General features: G+C 38.3%; 2 protein-coding genes across 3 annotated transcripts in view; one reads left to right on the top strand and one right to left on the bottom strand.

Annotated features, from left to right (window-relative positions):
- Positions 1-2,892: 2,892 nt before the first annotated feature.
- Positions 2,893-8,514, top strand: LOC133859514 (amino acid transporter AVT6A-like). 2 transcript variants are annotated; one of them, XM_062294933.1, is made up of 6 exons: positions 2,893-3,427; positions 3,507-4,018; positions 4,176-4,328; positions 4,703-4,906; positions 6,859-7,324; positions 8,064-8,514. In XM_062294933.1, the coding sequence occupies exons 2-6, from the start codon at positions 3,592-3,594 to the stop codon at positions 8,209-8,211; spliced, it is 1,398 nt and encodes a 465-aa protein (XP_062150917.1). In that variant the 5' UTR covers positions 2,893-3,427; positions 3,507-3,591; the 3' UTR covers positions 8,212-8,514. The 2 variants fall into 2 exon arrangements, with proteins under 2 accessions (XP_062150917.1, XP_062150916.1); XM_062294932.1 differs by having other exon boundaries at positions 3,523-4,018.
- Positions 8,515-9,404: 890 nt separating this feature from the next.
- Positions 9,405-12,746, bottom strand: part of LOC133859515 (uncharacterized) — a 30,200-nt gene continuing 26,858 nt past the window's right edge. Inside the window, exon 18 of the mRNA XM_062294934.1 lies at positions 9,405-12,746. Coding sequence (XP_062150918.1) covers positions 9,678-12,746 — 3,069 coding nt within the window. The 3' untranslated portion in view covers positions 9,405-9,677.

Raw genomic sequence — 12,746 nt, forward strand, 5'->3', positions numbered from 1 at the left:
TAAGTGTTGGGCCTGCAATTCGTTTTAGATATTGGACAAGCCCAATTCTACGGACTAAGGTTTTGGAGCGTTTCTTCAATTCAGTCTACAAAATTTATGTTCTATAAGCACGTGAGAACTGAAAAGTATATACTATATACTTTCTTAACATCATTAAAAGTATTTGGAGAAATCTTTCAAGAAGGCTCATGCTTCTCATATGCTATTAAAATATATATATGCTTCTTATATCTAAAACGACACGTAACAATTTTAAAAAATAAGTAAATATAACACCGTCCAATTGAATTTAAACAAAATCTCTATCTCAGTTCTAGAAACAATTAAGTGTGACAATTTATGTTAACGTGTCAAATCAGCATAAGTAATAAGTATAAACTTATATAATTAACATTAATTCGATCTATTTAATTAAATTACTTCATTCTTACCCATTAACCCACTAATTTTGCATAAAAGTTATGGGCCTTAGCTATTGCCGCCTCCTTCATGCAAGTAAATGGCTGTGTGAGACTCACCGGTAGTTACTCTAGCTTTCCCTTCAAGCATACATCAGCATGTTCACCGCGTCCAAGTGAATAGACATTTGACAATTGACAGTGAATCCAGTGGACCATTGATAGGGATAATCTTTTGTCATTTAGCTTATTTCTGCTCATATGGGGGTGTATTTGATAATTTTTTAGGAGGATTTTTTTTTTTTAGTGAAAAAAAAAAGTATTTTGATTTGATATAAAGGTAGAAGATATTTTAAATTTTTTCTAGTGTTTTATGTTAAAAATTATTTATTAATATTTTGATTTTTTTGGTAAAAAAAAAATAAAAAAAAATGGATTAGCCAACACATAGTAACAATTGCAACGTATGTACTTGATATTTCATATGAATTAATAACTGAAATATTAATTAATAAATGACAGTTTATTAGGAAAAATATTTAGTTTTCATCTTTTACTCTTCTCTTATTTATCTCTTCTCTATACACGAAATGACAAATTTACTATTTTAAAATTACTATTTAATTTAAATATAATAACAATTTTTTTAGATGAATAAATATAATAACAATTTATAACAAATTAAATAATAATTTTAAAAAATACATCATTTTTAAAAGAACACAAAAAAACACTTTGATTATTATTTACTCGTGATGGTTAGGTCATCAATTGCTATTCGAGATTGTCCCCTTATGATGTGCCAGCCAGGTTGTAATTTTATAATAGTAATGTTTTGGACAAAGAATAAATTAATTTTGCCATGTGGATGGCATTATTCTATTTTGTTTTGTCATAAGATTCTACATGCAATATATTTAGTCATGTAAATACGAGGAATATCATTATCTTCATTTAAAATAAAATTGATACTATTTATTTTATAGTTATGATTTAAAGTTGATACATTTAATGATATACATGATTTCTCATTATTTAAATTTTTTAAAAGACGTATTATTATTGACTTCATATACACAATTAAATGTATCAACTTTAAATTTTGACATTTCATTTGAAATGAATAATATTCATTTTACTAAATGAAATGGAGAAAGGATCCTATTCTCCATCGTCTCGAGTGATACCGTATGGATTTTATTAAGTAAGAACAAGTTCTTATTATATTTTTTAACAGAAACTCGATGAAAATAGTAGATCATAACAAATTGAATATCAGAGCAAGTATAATTAAAATATAAAAACAAAAATAATGGTTTGAAATAAAAAACATATCAAAAGATAGAGTTATAAGCGAGGTAAATTGGAATGTAGCCATTGACCTCACCAACAATCAACTAAGTATCAGTGTCGTTGTTCGAGATCATATAGGTCGCGTGATTGCTGCTAAAAGTCAGATTACATGTATTGTATCTAAACCTGTGACAGCGGAAGCAATAGCTGCCTTGAATTTGTAAAATTTGGTCGTGATTTAGCTCTTTAAAGTATTATTTTGAAATGTGATTCTTTACACGTAGATTGTAGAGGATGCTAAATGCATCTTAAATGGACTACAGAGCTAGCAGATTAGTCATATCAAGAGAGAGGCAAATTTTATTGCATGGTTTAGCAAAGGCTACAATAAAACAAGTCTTGTATGCTATGTGTATTTATGATATCATCACTTTGGAGCAATTTGCTATAGTCTCATCGGTTTTTTGAATGAAGGGTTGATATATATTTATTTATTTTTATTTTTTTTAAAAAAAGATGGAATCAAAATTTCTGATTGAGATTAAAGCATGAATAAAAAAAATATATATATATAATTTTAATAGGAGTTAAACTTAATTTGTAAGTCTATTTAGATTCTTTGTTTGGAAAGTCTGAGGAGGTTCCTAACCCTTCGTTTTAAAAACAAAAAACAAATTAAAATTGATGAAAGAAATATATATATATATATATAAAACAGCATTTACAGTTAAAAAAAAGAATTCCCAAAATTGAATCGGGCTGTTATCCTATCCTTTTCCAGTTTTCTCTTTCATTTCATCTCTCTCTCGCTTGGCAAATAATTTTGTTCTAAAAATCGGGCTCTTATTGGGTTCTTCTGGGGTTAAAACTTTTCGTCTTCCAATCGCCGACGAACCAAACCAAGGATGTTGACGTCAATGGCCGCCCTTGCTCAGTAAAAACTAAAAACCCGAAAAATCATTGCATGTTGATATATATATATATATATATATATATATACATATATTTTTTTTTTCCTTTTTACGGCCAGCACCATAAATGATGCCACCCATCCTGAAAAGTCTTTGTCGTCATGGTCATAATCTGCATTCATATTTCAGTCAATTCGCACATGCCCACACAAGCGTATATGTACACAATTGTTTAATACGCAACGTCATTACGTATAATTTTGTCTCTGTTTCTCTATAAATTAAAGCCAAGCATCAAAATACCAAGATTTTAGTACTAGTCTCTCTCTAATTATTGGTTTTGAAGCTCAAATTTATTCAGTTTCTTTTTGCGTTTTGAAAGTCTCTTCTTTATCTTTTAGATTATACCAAAAATCTCTGTGACTTGGGTGACTTTGGTGCTTATCTCTGACGAGAGAATTGGGTTTGGGGAATTTCGCCTTCTGGGGAACTGGGTCAATCTGAAAAGTTCCAGTTTTTTTCGTTGTAAATGTTTGTTAGCAGTTGTGTATATTAAGTAGTTACTCGAATTCAAGTTAATTTCAATACTTTCATTTCTGGGTTTTGAAATTTCTTCTGGTTTTCTTAGTTTTTGCCTTGTACAATTTGCGACAATTTGCAAAGGATCTGCCTCTTTTGGCAATTTGTAAGAAGTGAGTTTTTCCAATTTTAGCTACTTGGGTATTGGGTTTGAATACCTGGTTGTTTTGGCTCTAGAAAAACCCACTTCAGAATCATTGTACTGAACCACAATATTTCGTATTGAAGTTCTTCCATCTTTTACAGGTCAGGACTATTAAGTTTTCAAATTATTTGAATTGATTTTAAACTGGCAGGAATTTTACAATTTGGAAGCTCAATTCAGGTTTTTATTTACACAGTTATCGAGCTCCTGTTGTAGATTGCCTAAGCTTGGAATTTTTGTTTGGAGAAATTAAAGATACTGAAGGATGACGATTGGAAATGTTGCACCTAAGAAGGAGAGGGAGTCACGAAATTCCGAAGCAATTGTTGATGGGAAAGCCCCCTTGTTGCCTAAGAGGCAAGAGGAAGCTGTTGGGTTTGATGAGTTTAATGGTGCTTCCTTTACTGGGGCAGTGTTCAACTTATCTACCACAATTGTTGGTGCTGGGATCATGGCGTTGCCAGCAACCATGAAAGCTTTGGGGCTTGTTCTTGGGATTGCCATGATAATCTTTATGGCGTTTCTGACCGATGCTTCAATCCAGTTTCTGCTTAGGTTTAGCCGGGCAGGGAAGTCGGTTTCTTATGGAGGTCTTATGGGGGATGCCTTTGGAAAATATGGGAAATTTTTTCTGCAGTTAAGTGTCATAATTAACAACATTGGCGTACTCATTGTGTACATGATTATTATCGGTATGACATAATATCTCTGTCTCAATCTTCGTTTGTGTTTTTGATATCTCGCACAGGGAAGGTTTTTGTAGACTTATTTGCCTCAAGATTTATGGTAGTAATTATGTGGAAAGCTGTAAAAAATTTTTTTGATTGATTTTGTGTCCTTTACTTGAAGGCGATGTGCTTTCTGGAACATCTTCAAGTGGAGTTCACCATGCTGGTGTCCTCGAAGGGTGGTTTGGAGACCACTGGTGGAATGGGCGCACCTTTGTTCTCTCTGTCACGACGCTTTGCATATTTGCTCCATTGGCAAGCTTTAAGCGAATCGGTTAGTGTTATCCAATTATCTGTCAGCTCTATCTGGGTTGCTCCATCTGATTCTTAATTTTCCACCTAAGTTGAAAAATAGTCAGATCTAGCAATCTCTGATGTTTATTGAAACTATTGCACTTGAATTATACTTGTGGCAAAATAGAATTTGCAGTCTCACAGCCTTATATTTTCTTCTGATTTGATAATTGATACCTGCTTCTGGAGGAATATAAAACAGATTAAGTGGTTTGTTGCTTCTCAAATTGCACGGTATTGTGACGTTTGGGTGGTTTGAATATTTGTACCAGAAATTGAGCATATCTTGAACTTTCACAGATTTTTTTGTGCATTGTTGTGGAGATCTTATATGCCTTCTTTTTGTGGTGGCAGATTCATTAAGGTATACATCTGCTTTATCAGTTGCCCTGGCGGTTGTGTTTCTTGTTATTACCGTTGGAATTTCCATTATGAAGTTGATAAGTGGAGGCGTTATGATGCCTAGATTGCTACCCGATGTTACTGATCTGACATCATTCTTCTCACTCTTCACTGTAGTCCCTGTTCTTGTCACTGCATATATCTGCCACTATAACGGTATGCAAGCTTTTTACTCATTTACGCAGATCTTATTTTCCTTTATCCTGCTATTTCTGTTGGAATGGGATTGATCAGGTGTCTTAGGATGATAAGCCCAACAAGGAAAAAAGACGCAAAATTAAAAAATTGAAGTAAAACTCACTTTGAACCTTATCCTTCTCCCACCCTATCCAAAAAGAGGGTCCATGAAGACTTAGTCAGCAGGAGTCAAACTCTAAATGAATTTAGTTGAAATGACTTGTTTCGGTTAGTTTAGGCATTGCTTCTGCACAACTTGAACCCAACCCATATTTACCATAGAAAACAATCAAATTGATCCATGGGGATTAGCCTTGTATCAAATCGATCTTTGTGGTATAAAAATGATCTTAAAGATCTTTGGGGTATCGTCTTATATCAAACTGGTTCCTCCATCCACCTTTAGTTGGTTTTTTTTTTACGGAGACCCTGACACATTAGCTTATGTCCATGTCATCGTCAATGTAATCTAACCACAGGCAAAATGCTTAGTCAACTCAACACATGACAATTTGCGCGTTCTCCTGATGCTTGGGTGGTGGATAACTTGTCGGTGGTAGAAGGCGTGGCTCATTGGAATGTTCTCTTTACGCGCTATGCTCAGGATTGAGAGGTGGAGATGGTGATGTCCTTCTATGAACATTTATACTCTATTCGGGTTTGACATGGAGAGGTTGATAGGGTGGTGTGGAATCTTTCTAAGAGGAAGAATTTTGAAGTAAAAGACTTTTTATAAAGCTTTAGTTTGTCACGAGGCGGCTTCTTTTCCTTGGAAGGGTATATGGCGTGTTAAAGTTCCGAAGTGGGTGGCATTCTTTGTTTGGACTGAGGCTTTAGGAAAGATTTTAACTCATGACAATTTACGTAGGCGTGGTATTGTGGTGGTAGAGTGGTGTGTTATGTGTAAGAAGCATGGGGAATCCGTTGATCACCTTCTTCTTCATTGTGACATGGCTTGGGTTTTTTGGAGTTCTTTTTATAGCTTGTTTGGGGTGGAGTGGGTTATGCCTAGTAGTGTCTTGGATTTATTGAGTGGGTGGGGTACTTTGTTGGGTCGTGGTACTGTTAACCGTATTTGGAAGCAGGTTCCTTTAGGTGTTTTGTGGGGCTTGTGGCGTGAGAGAAATTCTAGGCTTTTTGAAGATGTGGAGGTATCGGTTGGGACTCTTTGTAGAAATGTGCTTCATATGTTATATCTTTGGGTGTCGACGCATAGCCCGGGTAGTGTATCGTTTGCTGATTTTTTACTTTCTTGTTCGTTTATTTCCTCTTATTAGGGGCACTTATGTATACTTCCTGTGTACAAGGGCTGCGTCCTTCTTCGCTTTTTAATGAATTTTTTACTTATCAAAAAAAAAAAAAAAAAAAAAAGAGAAGAAAATCTGGCATTTGCGGGTGGTTGAGCCACCCCCACCCATTTTGGCGACTAAGGGGTAACTGTGTCCATCTTTTTTTTTGGCCACGTGTTACACTGACACAATATTTAGCCTATGTGGTGAGATGACATTGGTGATGACGTGGACATATGCTGATTTTAATACCACAGGGACCATTTTGATTCAAGGTTGAACCTCAAAAATCAATTTAGTAATTTTCCCTTTTTAAAAGTTTGTTTTTGATTATTTGAACTTGTGAAAAACATTTCTAATTAATCAAGATTGTTTTGTGTTCCTGAAGAAAGATGAGAACAATTGTACCTTGTATTTGACTCTTTTTTTTTTTTCCAACCGATGTTTGGAGTTTGATTCTTATCTGTGGTTGGATATAAGACCATCCCTGTTAACTATGACTTGTATTTTTGAGGATTGAATATGCTCTAGACATTTCAACTGATAATTGAATTGAAAGGTTTTATTTTTTCATGTTTTTTCTCCTTTCAAATTGAAGTCCATAAATAACAGGAACTCATTTCCTGTACACTTCATTTGCAGTTCACAGCATAGACAATGAACTTGAAGATTCCACACAGATAAAAGCGGTAGTGCGAACTTCGCTTGCTTTATGCTCATCTGTGTACATAATGACAAGCTTTTTTGGGTTCCTTCTGTTTGGTGATGCAACTCTAGATGATGTGCTTGCCAACTTTGATACCAATCTTGGCATTCCTTACAGTTCACTGCTCAATGATGCTGTCCGTGTTAGCTACGCTGGCCACCTCATGCTCGTATTTCCCGTTGTCTTCTTCCCATTGCGGCTCAACTTGGATGGCCTCCTCTTTCCCTCATCAAGGCCTTTGGTTCGGGATAATTGTAGGTTTGCATTGATCTCAATTGGGCTCATTACTCTTATATTCTTAGGTGCAAATTTCATACCCAGCATTTGGGATGCCTTCCAATTCACTGGAGCAACTGCTGCAGTGTGCCTTGGGTTCATTTTTCCTGCTGCCATTACTCTTAGGTGAGTTTTCCTGCTCACTGGAAATATCAGTTTTTGTTTTTTGCTTTAAATATAAATATCTATTTTAATTTCTAATGTTTTTGTATCAGAAAAATTTGCATAAAGCCAATGAGTTTTGACTCAACTGGCACTTCCTCCCCCCCCCCCCCCAAATAAGAATGGATGGAGGGTGACACTCGTGGGTTTGAGGTCCAATGACTTATAAATAAGGAAAAGAATTTGCAGAAACACCATGGTTGGTTTAGTTATTCATGCCTTCATGGTTGATTAGTTTGTGTGATCTCATTCCTTATTGAAGGAAAATTCATAATTAAGGCCTTTTAAATTGCTAGATGAATATTTATAGGATTTGAGATTTTCTGTGAAGGAAAATCAGTAACTTTTTGATAGAGCGAGCTTAATGATGGACCATTGTGATGCTGCAGGCGCATTTGACATGTACAAATGCCCTTGTATTTGATTGATATCAACAATTCTCTACGGTTGCTGCCATGTCTTGATGCAGATAATGTTAAAAATACACTATCTGCTGCCTCTGCCCTTACCATTAGTAGCCTTACCTGCTGCTTCTTGCTCTCTGTGAATTAACATGAGGGGATTATTTTATTTATCTGTCTTGGTTTTTTAAATTTCATGAGCTGGACTTTTAAAATCATTGTTTTTTGTTTTTCATGGTTTTATGGGTGGAATTATTACTAATCATCAAATTATTATAAATTGCTTTTCCTCTGCGATTCAGGGATCGGCACTACATTGCAACGAAGAAGGACAAATTCTTGGCTGTCTTTATGATAGTCCTAGCAGTCTTCTCAAACCTGATGGCCATATATAGTGATGCCTATGCCTTGATAAAGAAGAATACATCTCCCCAGACTCCCCGTGAATGATCTCTCATGTCACTCCTCCATCTGAAGAAATGCCCAAGCGGGAGGTTTTGGTGATGCTTGTGAGGAAGGAAACCATAGTCCCTATGGTGGGACCATTTGGAGTCCAATCAGAAAACAACCAGGGTTTTCTGTAAGGGTTTGAGGAGTTGAACTATAGTTATAATAAGACGACATACTACTTGGTTGTACAAAGGTACTTTGCTAAACAAGTATGCCGGAGATATACATGCATTTGAGATTCGTGTACATTGTATTGTTGTCTTGCTTTGTGCTTGGTATTGGATCTTGTTGTGTGGACCAGAATTGAGTCGTGGTAATGCGAGTCTGTCTATTATATTTAGATTTGCCATTGCCTCGATCTTTCTATCAGTCAGTTTGTCAACTATCTCCCTGATGCAATGCGATGGGTTCGTGTTGCACGGGCAATAGCCCATTAACCCGCTTTTCCGATGTACAGTTGAGGTAGGGGTGACAATTCGTGTTGAACTTGGGTCAAGTCAAGGCATGAGTATAAGACTATATAGGTCAATTTTAATCCGACTCATTTAATTAAACGGGTTATATATCTTAACACCAACTCACTAATTTCATATTGAGTTTGAATTAAATTCGTGGATTATGTAAAAAATCATCTGCCTTTATGTCGCGTGTCATTTAATTAAATAAGCTAAACTCTTTAATTATAACCCGCTGATTTTGTATTTAGTTCGTGTCTAATTTGTGGGTCGTGTAAAAAATTATTAGCCTTTTTGAGTTGACGTAATTACTCCGAACTTCCCCCATTGGGATCCCTCGGGGGTTTGAGCATCATGCTACATACACCATACCACCCTCAACCCGTCCAAAGTGATGTACTACGTAATGGTGATATATACTCTTTTACAGACGGTTTGGGTTAGTATTGGGAGGCCAAATCCAACAGGTAGTGACAAATTTCAAATGAGCGTTGTAGGAGTGAACAATGTCACTCAAGTAAATAGATTAAAGAAAAAGAAGGATCAATGCCACAAGTAATTTCTCCGAGAAGGCATGCGGCAAGTTGTGTTTCACCAAAAAACAGTGCAATAAATCATCTCACCACAAGTTGATTCACATGTAACGGGTTTCTTTAGAAATAGAGCTACAAATAAATTCACTAGAGATGATTCTATACGTCATTTCAACAAAAAAAAAATAAAAAAAATAGCGAGAAATGAAATAGAGAGAGAGAGATTGATAGGCAGTAAAGTGTTGTAGCATGAATTCTCACTCGCATTGAGAGCAAGAGCAATTGCAACTACAAAATTAGATGAAGAGATACAAGCAGTGACTACTGTAAGGGATCTACAAATACTGGAACTAAACAAACATATTACAAGCCTAACTACAAAACCACCATCTTATGATGACTATATACAATTTCATCACCCTAAAACTTTCCCCTTTGCTCCACCAAAAATACAATGCAAGAAACAGGACTCTGCAGACTACGGATTCCCTATAGTGGTTACAAAAGGCACCAGCTTTTTGTAATCTCTTCTCCTCCCTAGAGCACAACTGTCAAGCACCCGCCCTAGAATCAGCCGTGTGTTTTGCAAAGCCACCTCTCTAGGTGACATTTCCGATTCCGTTGAGCACCCTTGTGCTGGTGTTGGACCTGCAGTGAATGTTGAACCAATACCATACTGCAGGGGCCCACTGCGAGCCTTGAACGAGCTCTGAGGGGCAAGCATCTTCTCATCAGGCACACCAAGCCCATTCTCAAATGACCCAGGCTCTTGCGGGTGAGAACCTGTCAGTGAACTACAACTCTGCAAAAGGGCTTCCAACACGCTCAGTGCCTCCCAACACAAAGTGCTCTCCACCAACTGGGACACAACAGCGTACATGTGTGGACTTTGTGCAGCATCCATGGGAGTGAGCTGGAGCAAGGCCTTAAGCATGAGCAGTATCACTCTCTGATATTCGATTGGCCCTTTCTCCAGTAGCCGTAACAAGTGCCCAAAAGCCAAAGCTGAGTGCTTCGGAAACCACTCATTGCATAGCAATGGTGAGACACAAGCAAGGAGGTTATCAACGCTTTTGATCTCACCACGGGAGTACGCCATAAACACGGCAGCTAATTCATCCAGGGATTTTGCTCGACACCAAATGGAGATGTTGGATGCAACAGAGCAGGCCTTTTGGTACTGTTGTTGAAGTGGTGAAGCAGGCCCCACAACTGGATCCTTGCTAAGCTGCAAGGAGAGCCAAGGAAGCAAGCCTATGATGTGCATCAAGAGTCTCGTTTCTGGATCCCCAAATATAGAATCACAAGAGTGAACTGTAATACGTGAGAGAACCTCAATAGAAACACCATGACTAACAGTCGACATGAGTCCTTTAAGCACAAGAGGCTGCACCCCTTCAAATGTTGGCAGATTCCCAATGGACGGTGGCAGGTCATAGCCACTCCTAGATTCCATCCGCTGGAAGTCAGCTATATCACCATTTATATCAGGCTCATCTCTAGGCATGCTTGAAAGAAGCACATTTTCTGTTGTTCTGTCCCGGAACGATAAACGGTCAATCACACGTGAGAAGAGCTCAAGTAACTGGCAGTAGACATGGACAAAATCCGTGTGCATCATAGCTACACAACCCCAAAAGAGTTGGGGGTAGAGTATCACCTTTTCTGGCTCCATGTTTTCCACCATCACTTGCAATGTCAACAAAATTTCCATAATAAATCCCAAAACTGGAGGTACTGGATTTCCTAGGCATCTATGAAGACAACGGAGGAGTGATACACATGTATCACTAGTAACACTAGGCCGCAAAGCACGATAGATCTGGTGTGAGCGACAGGCAAGATGTCTTGATGTGCACTCCATAGCCCATTTGAGTGACTCAGCCCCCCAGGTCTCACGGAGATCTCCTTGGAAGAAGATAGCATCCACCATGCTCTGAACTAACGCAGACAGAAGCGCTGCACTGGGTAGCTCAGTCCTCACTACCGTGGGATCCTCATTCTCCCACATCATGCTTCCTCGCTTTGACTGGACATACTTGATAAGGCTCACAACCTGCTGCTTATTCTCTCCGTCACTGTTTTCTACCTCATACAGCTCCAAGTGCCGGCCTGCTAGTGAGTATAACAGATTAACAAGCAAATGCTGGCAGTGCTCTAGTACAATGTCTTCCGAACTATCCATTGAAACAAATGTGACATGAAACAGCAGAGGCAAGTGCTCACGGAAATCTTCATCATTCTCGTATGCAATTTCTGCAAGTAGAATCAATGCTATATCTGCATGAGTCAGTGAATGCTGCTGATGACCCTGCAATGCTGACTGAAGTTCTTTAGCACTAACGCCATGCATAGCAACCCCAGAATGCAACCCATCTTCACCAGAGTTCGGTGTATCAATGAGGTAGTCTCCACTGTCCCTAGAAACATGGCGGCTCCGCAAACTTCCTGTTGAACTTCTCACCCCCATCAAAGGCCCCGACATGTTTACCAAAGCAGGAAGGAGCTGTCCTGAGCGGCTTGCATTCACAGTAATAATATTCAACTCAGGAGGCATTGGACTTAATGGGCCTGAGACGCTTCGTCCTGTCACACCTGCTGTTCGCCAGCTGAGGCTCCCACTAGCATTCCTAAGTGGACCGTCAAGGGAGCCTCGGACAAGTAATGGCGACATGTGAGGCTGGTTGTCCACAACTGATGCAATTTGGGCCACTGCAGGCCCCTGGGAGAATTCCAACACAAAATTTCCATTTGCATCACCTTTGTTTGTACCTAGCCCGACTGGCTCAATGCTATCTTCCAGCATACGCTGAGCCAATTGGAATACCAGGTGATCAATTGTGCGCTGAGGACATATTCGTGCTAAGTACAGACTTACACGCTTAGCAACTGAGAAATATGTAGCTAATGCACCACTTATTTCAACAGATGCATTTGAATCACAATCTTCAATCCCTTTTGTGATCAAGAAATCTAAGACAGGGCTAATATTCCTAGGTTTGCTAGCAATTGTGCTCCATAATTTCTCAATTTCATCCGGGAACTGGTCTGCATGTCGCCAAGTCACATAGTAAAGGCTTTTTAATAATCTTTCGCTCCAACCTGAGTCCTTAAGTTTCCAGAAATTTAAGTTCTCAATCCATGGAGCCATGCATGTCAAGACCTGATGTTGTGCAATTATATCAACAGCATCAAGTTGCCTCTGCATGATTTCCTCCCAGAGGAGCTGGCTCAACTCAGGGTGATCTTTGGCAAGTTTGCATGAGAGCTTGTATTGGAATTGTTGGTACGAATCAGGCAGGTTACCAACAACAGCAGCTCGATAGCTCCCTGAACCCTCAATACCATCCTCAGCCCACTCACGAACAGAAAGTGTCTCAAGCATCTGAAGGGCATCATCACGAATTTGTCTTGATGGGTCCACCACCTTGTAGAGGATCAGGCTCAAGAGTATTTGGATTTCACATTTCGGTATCTCTTGGCGCATGTAGACCTCAGCCAGCACACTGAAGTAACCATCAGCTATAGCAGGATCGGAATGGTAGCA

The sequence above is a fragment of the Alnus glutinosa genome, chromosome 2, assembly GCF_958979055.1.
Source record: "Alnus glutinosa chromosome 2, dhAlnGlut1.1, whole genome shotgun sequence".
NCBI classification, from domain to species: Eukaryota; Viridiplantae; Streptophyta; class Magnoliopsida; order Fagales; family Betulaceae; genus Alnus; species Alnus glutinosa.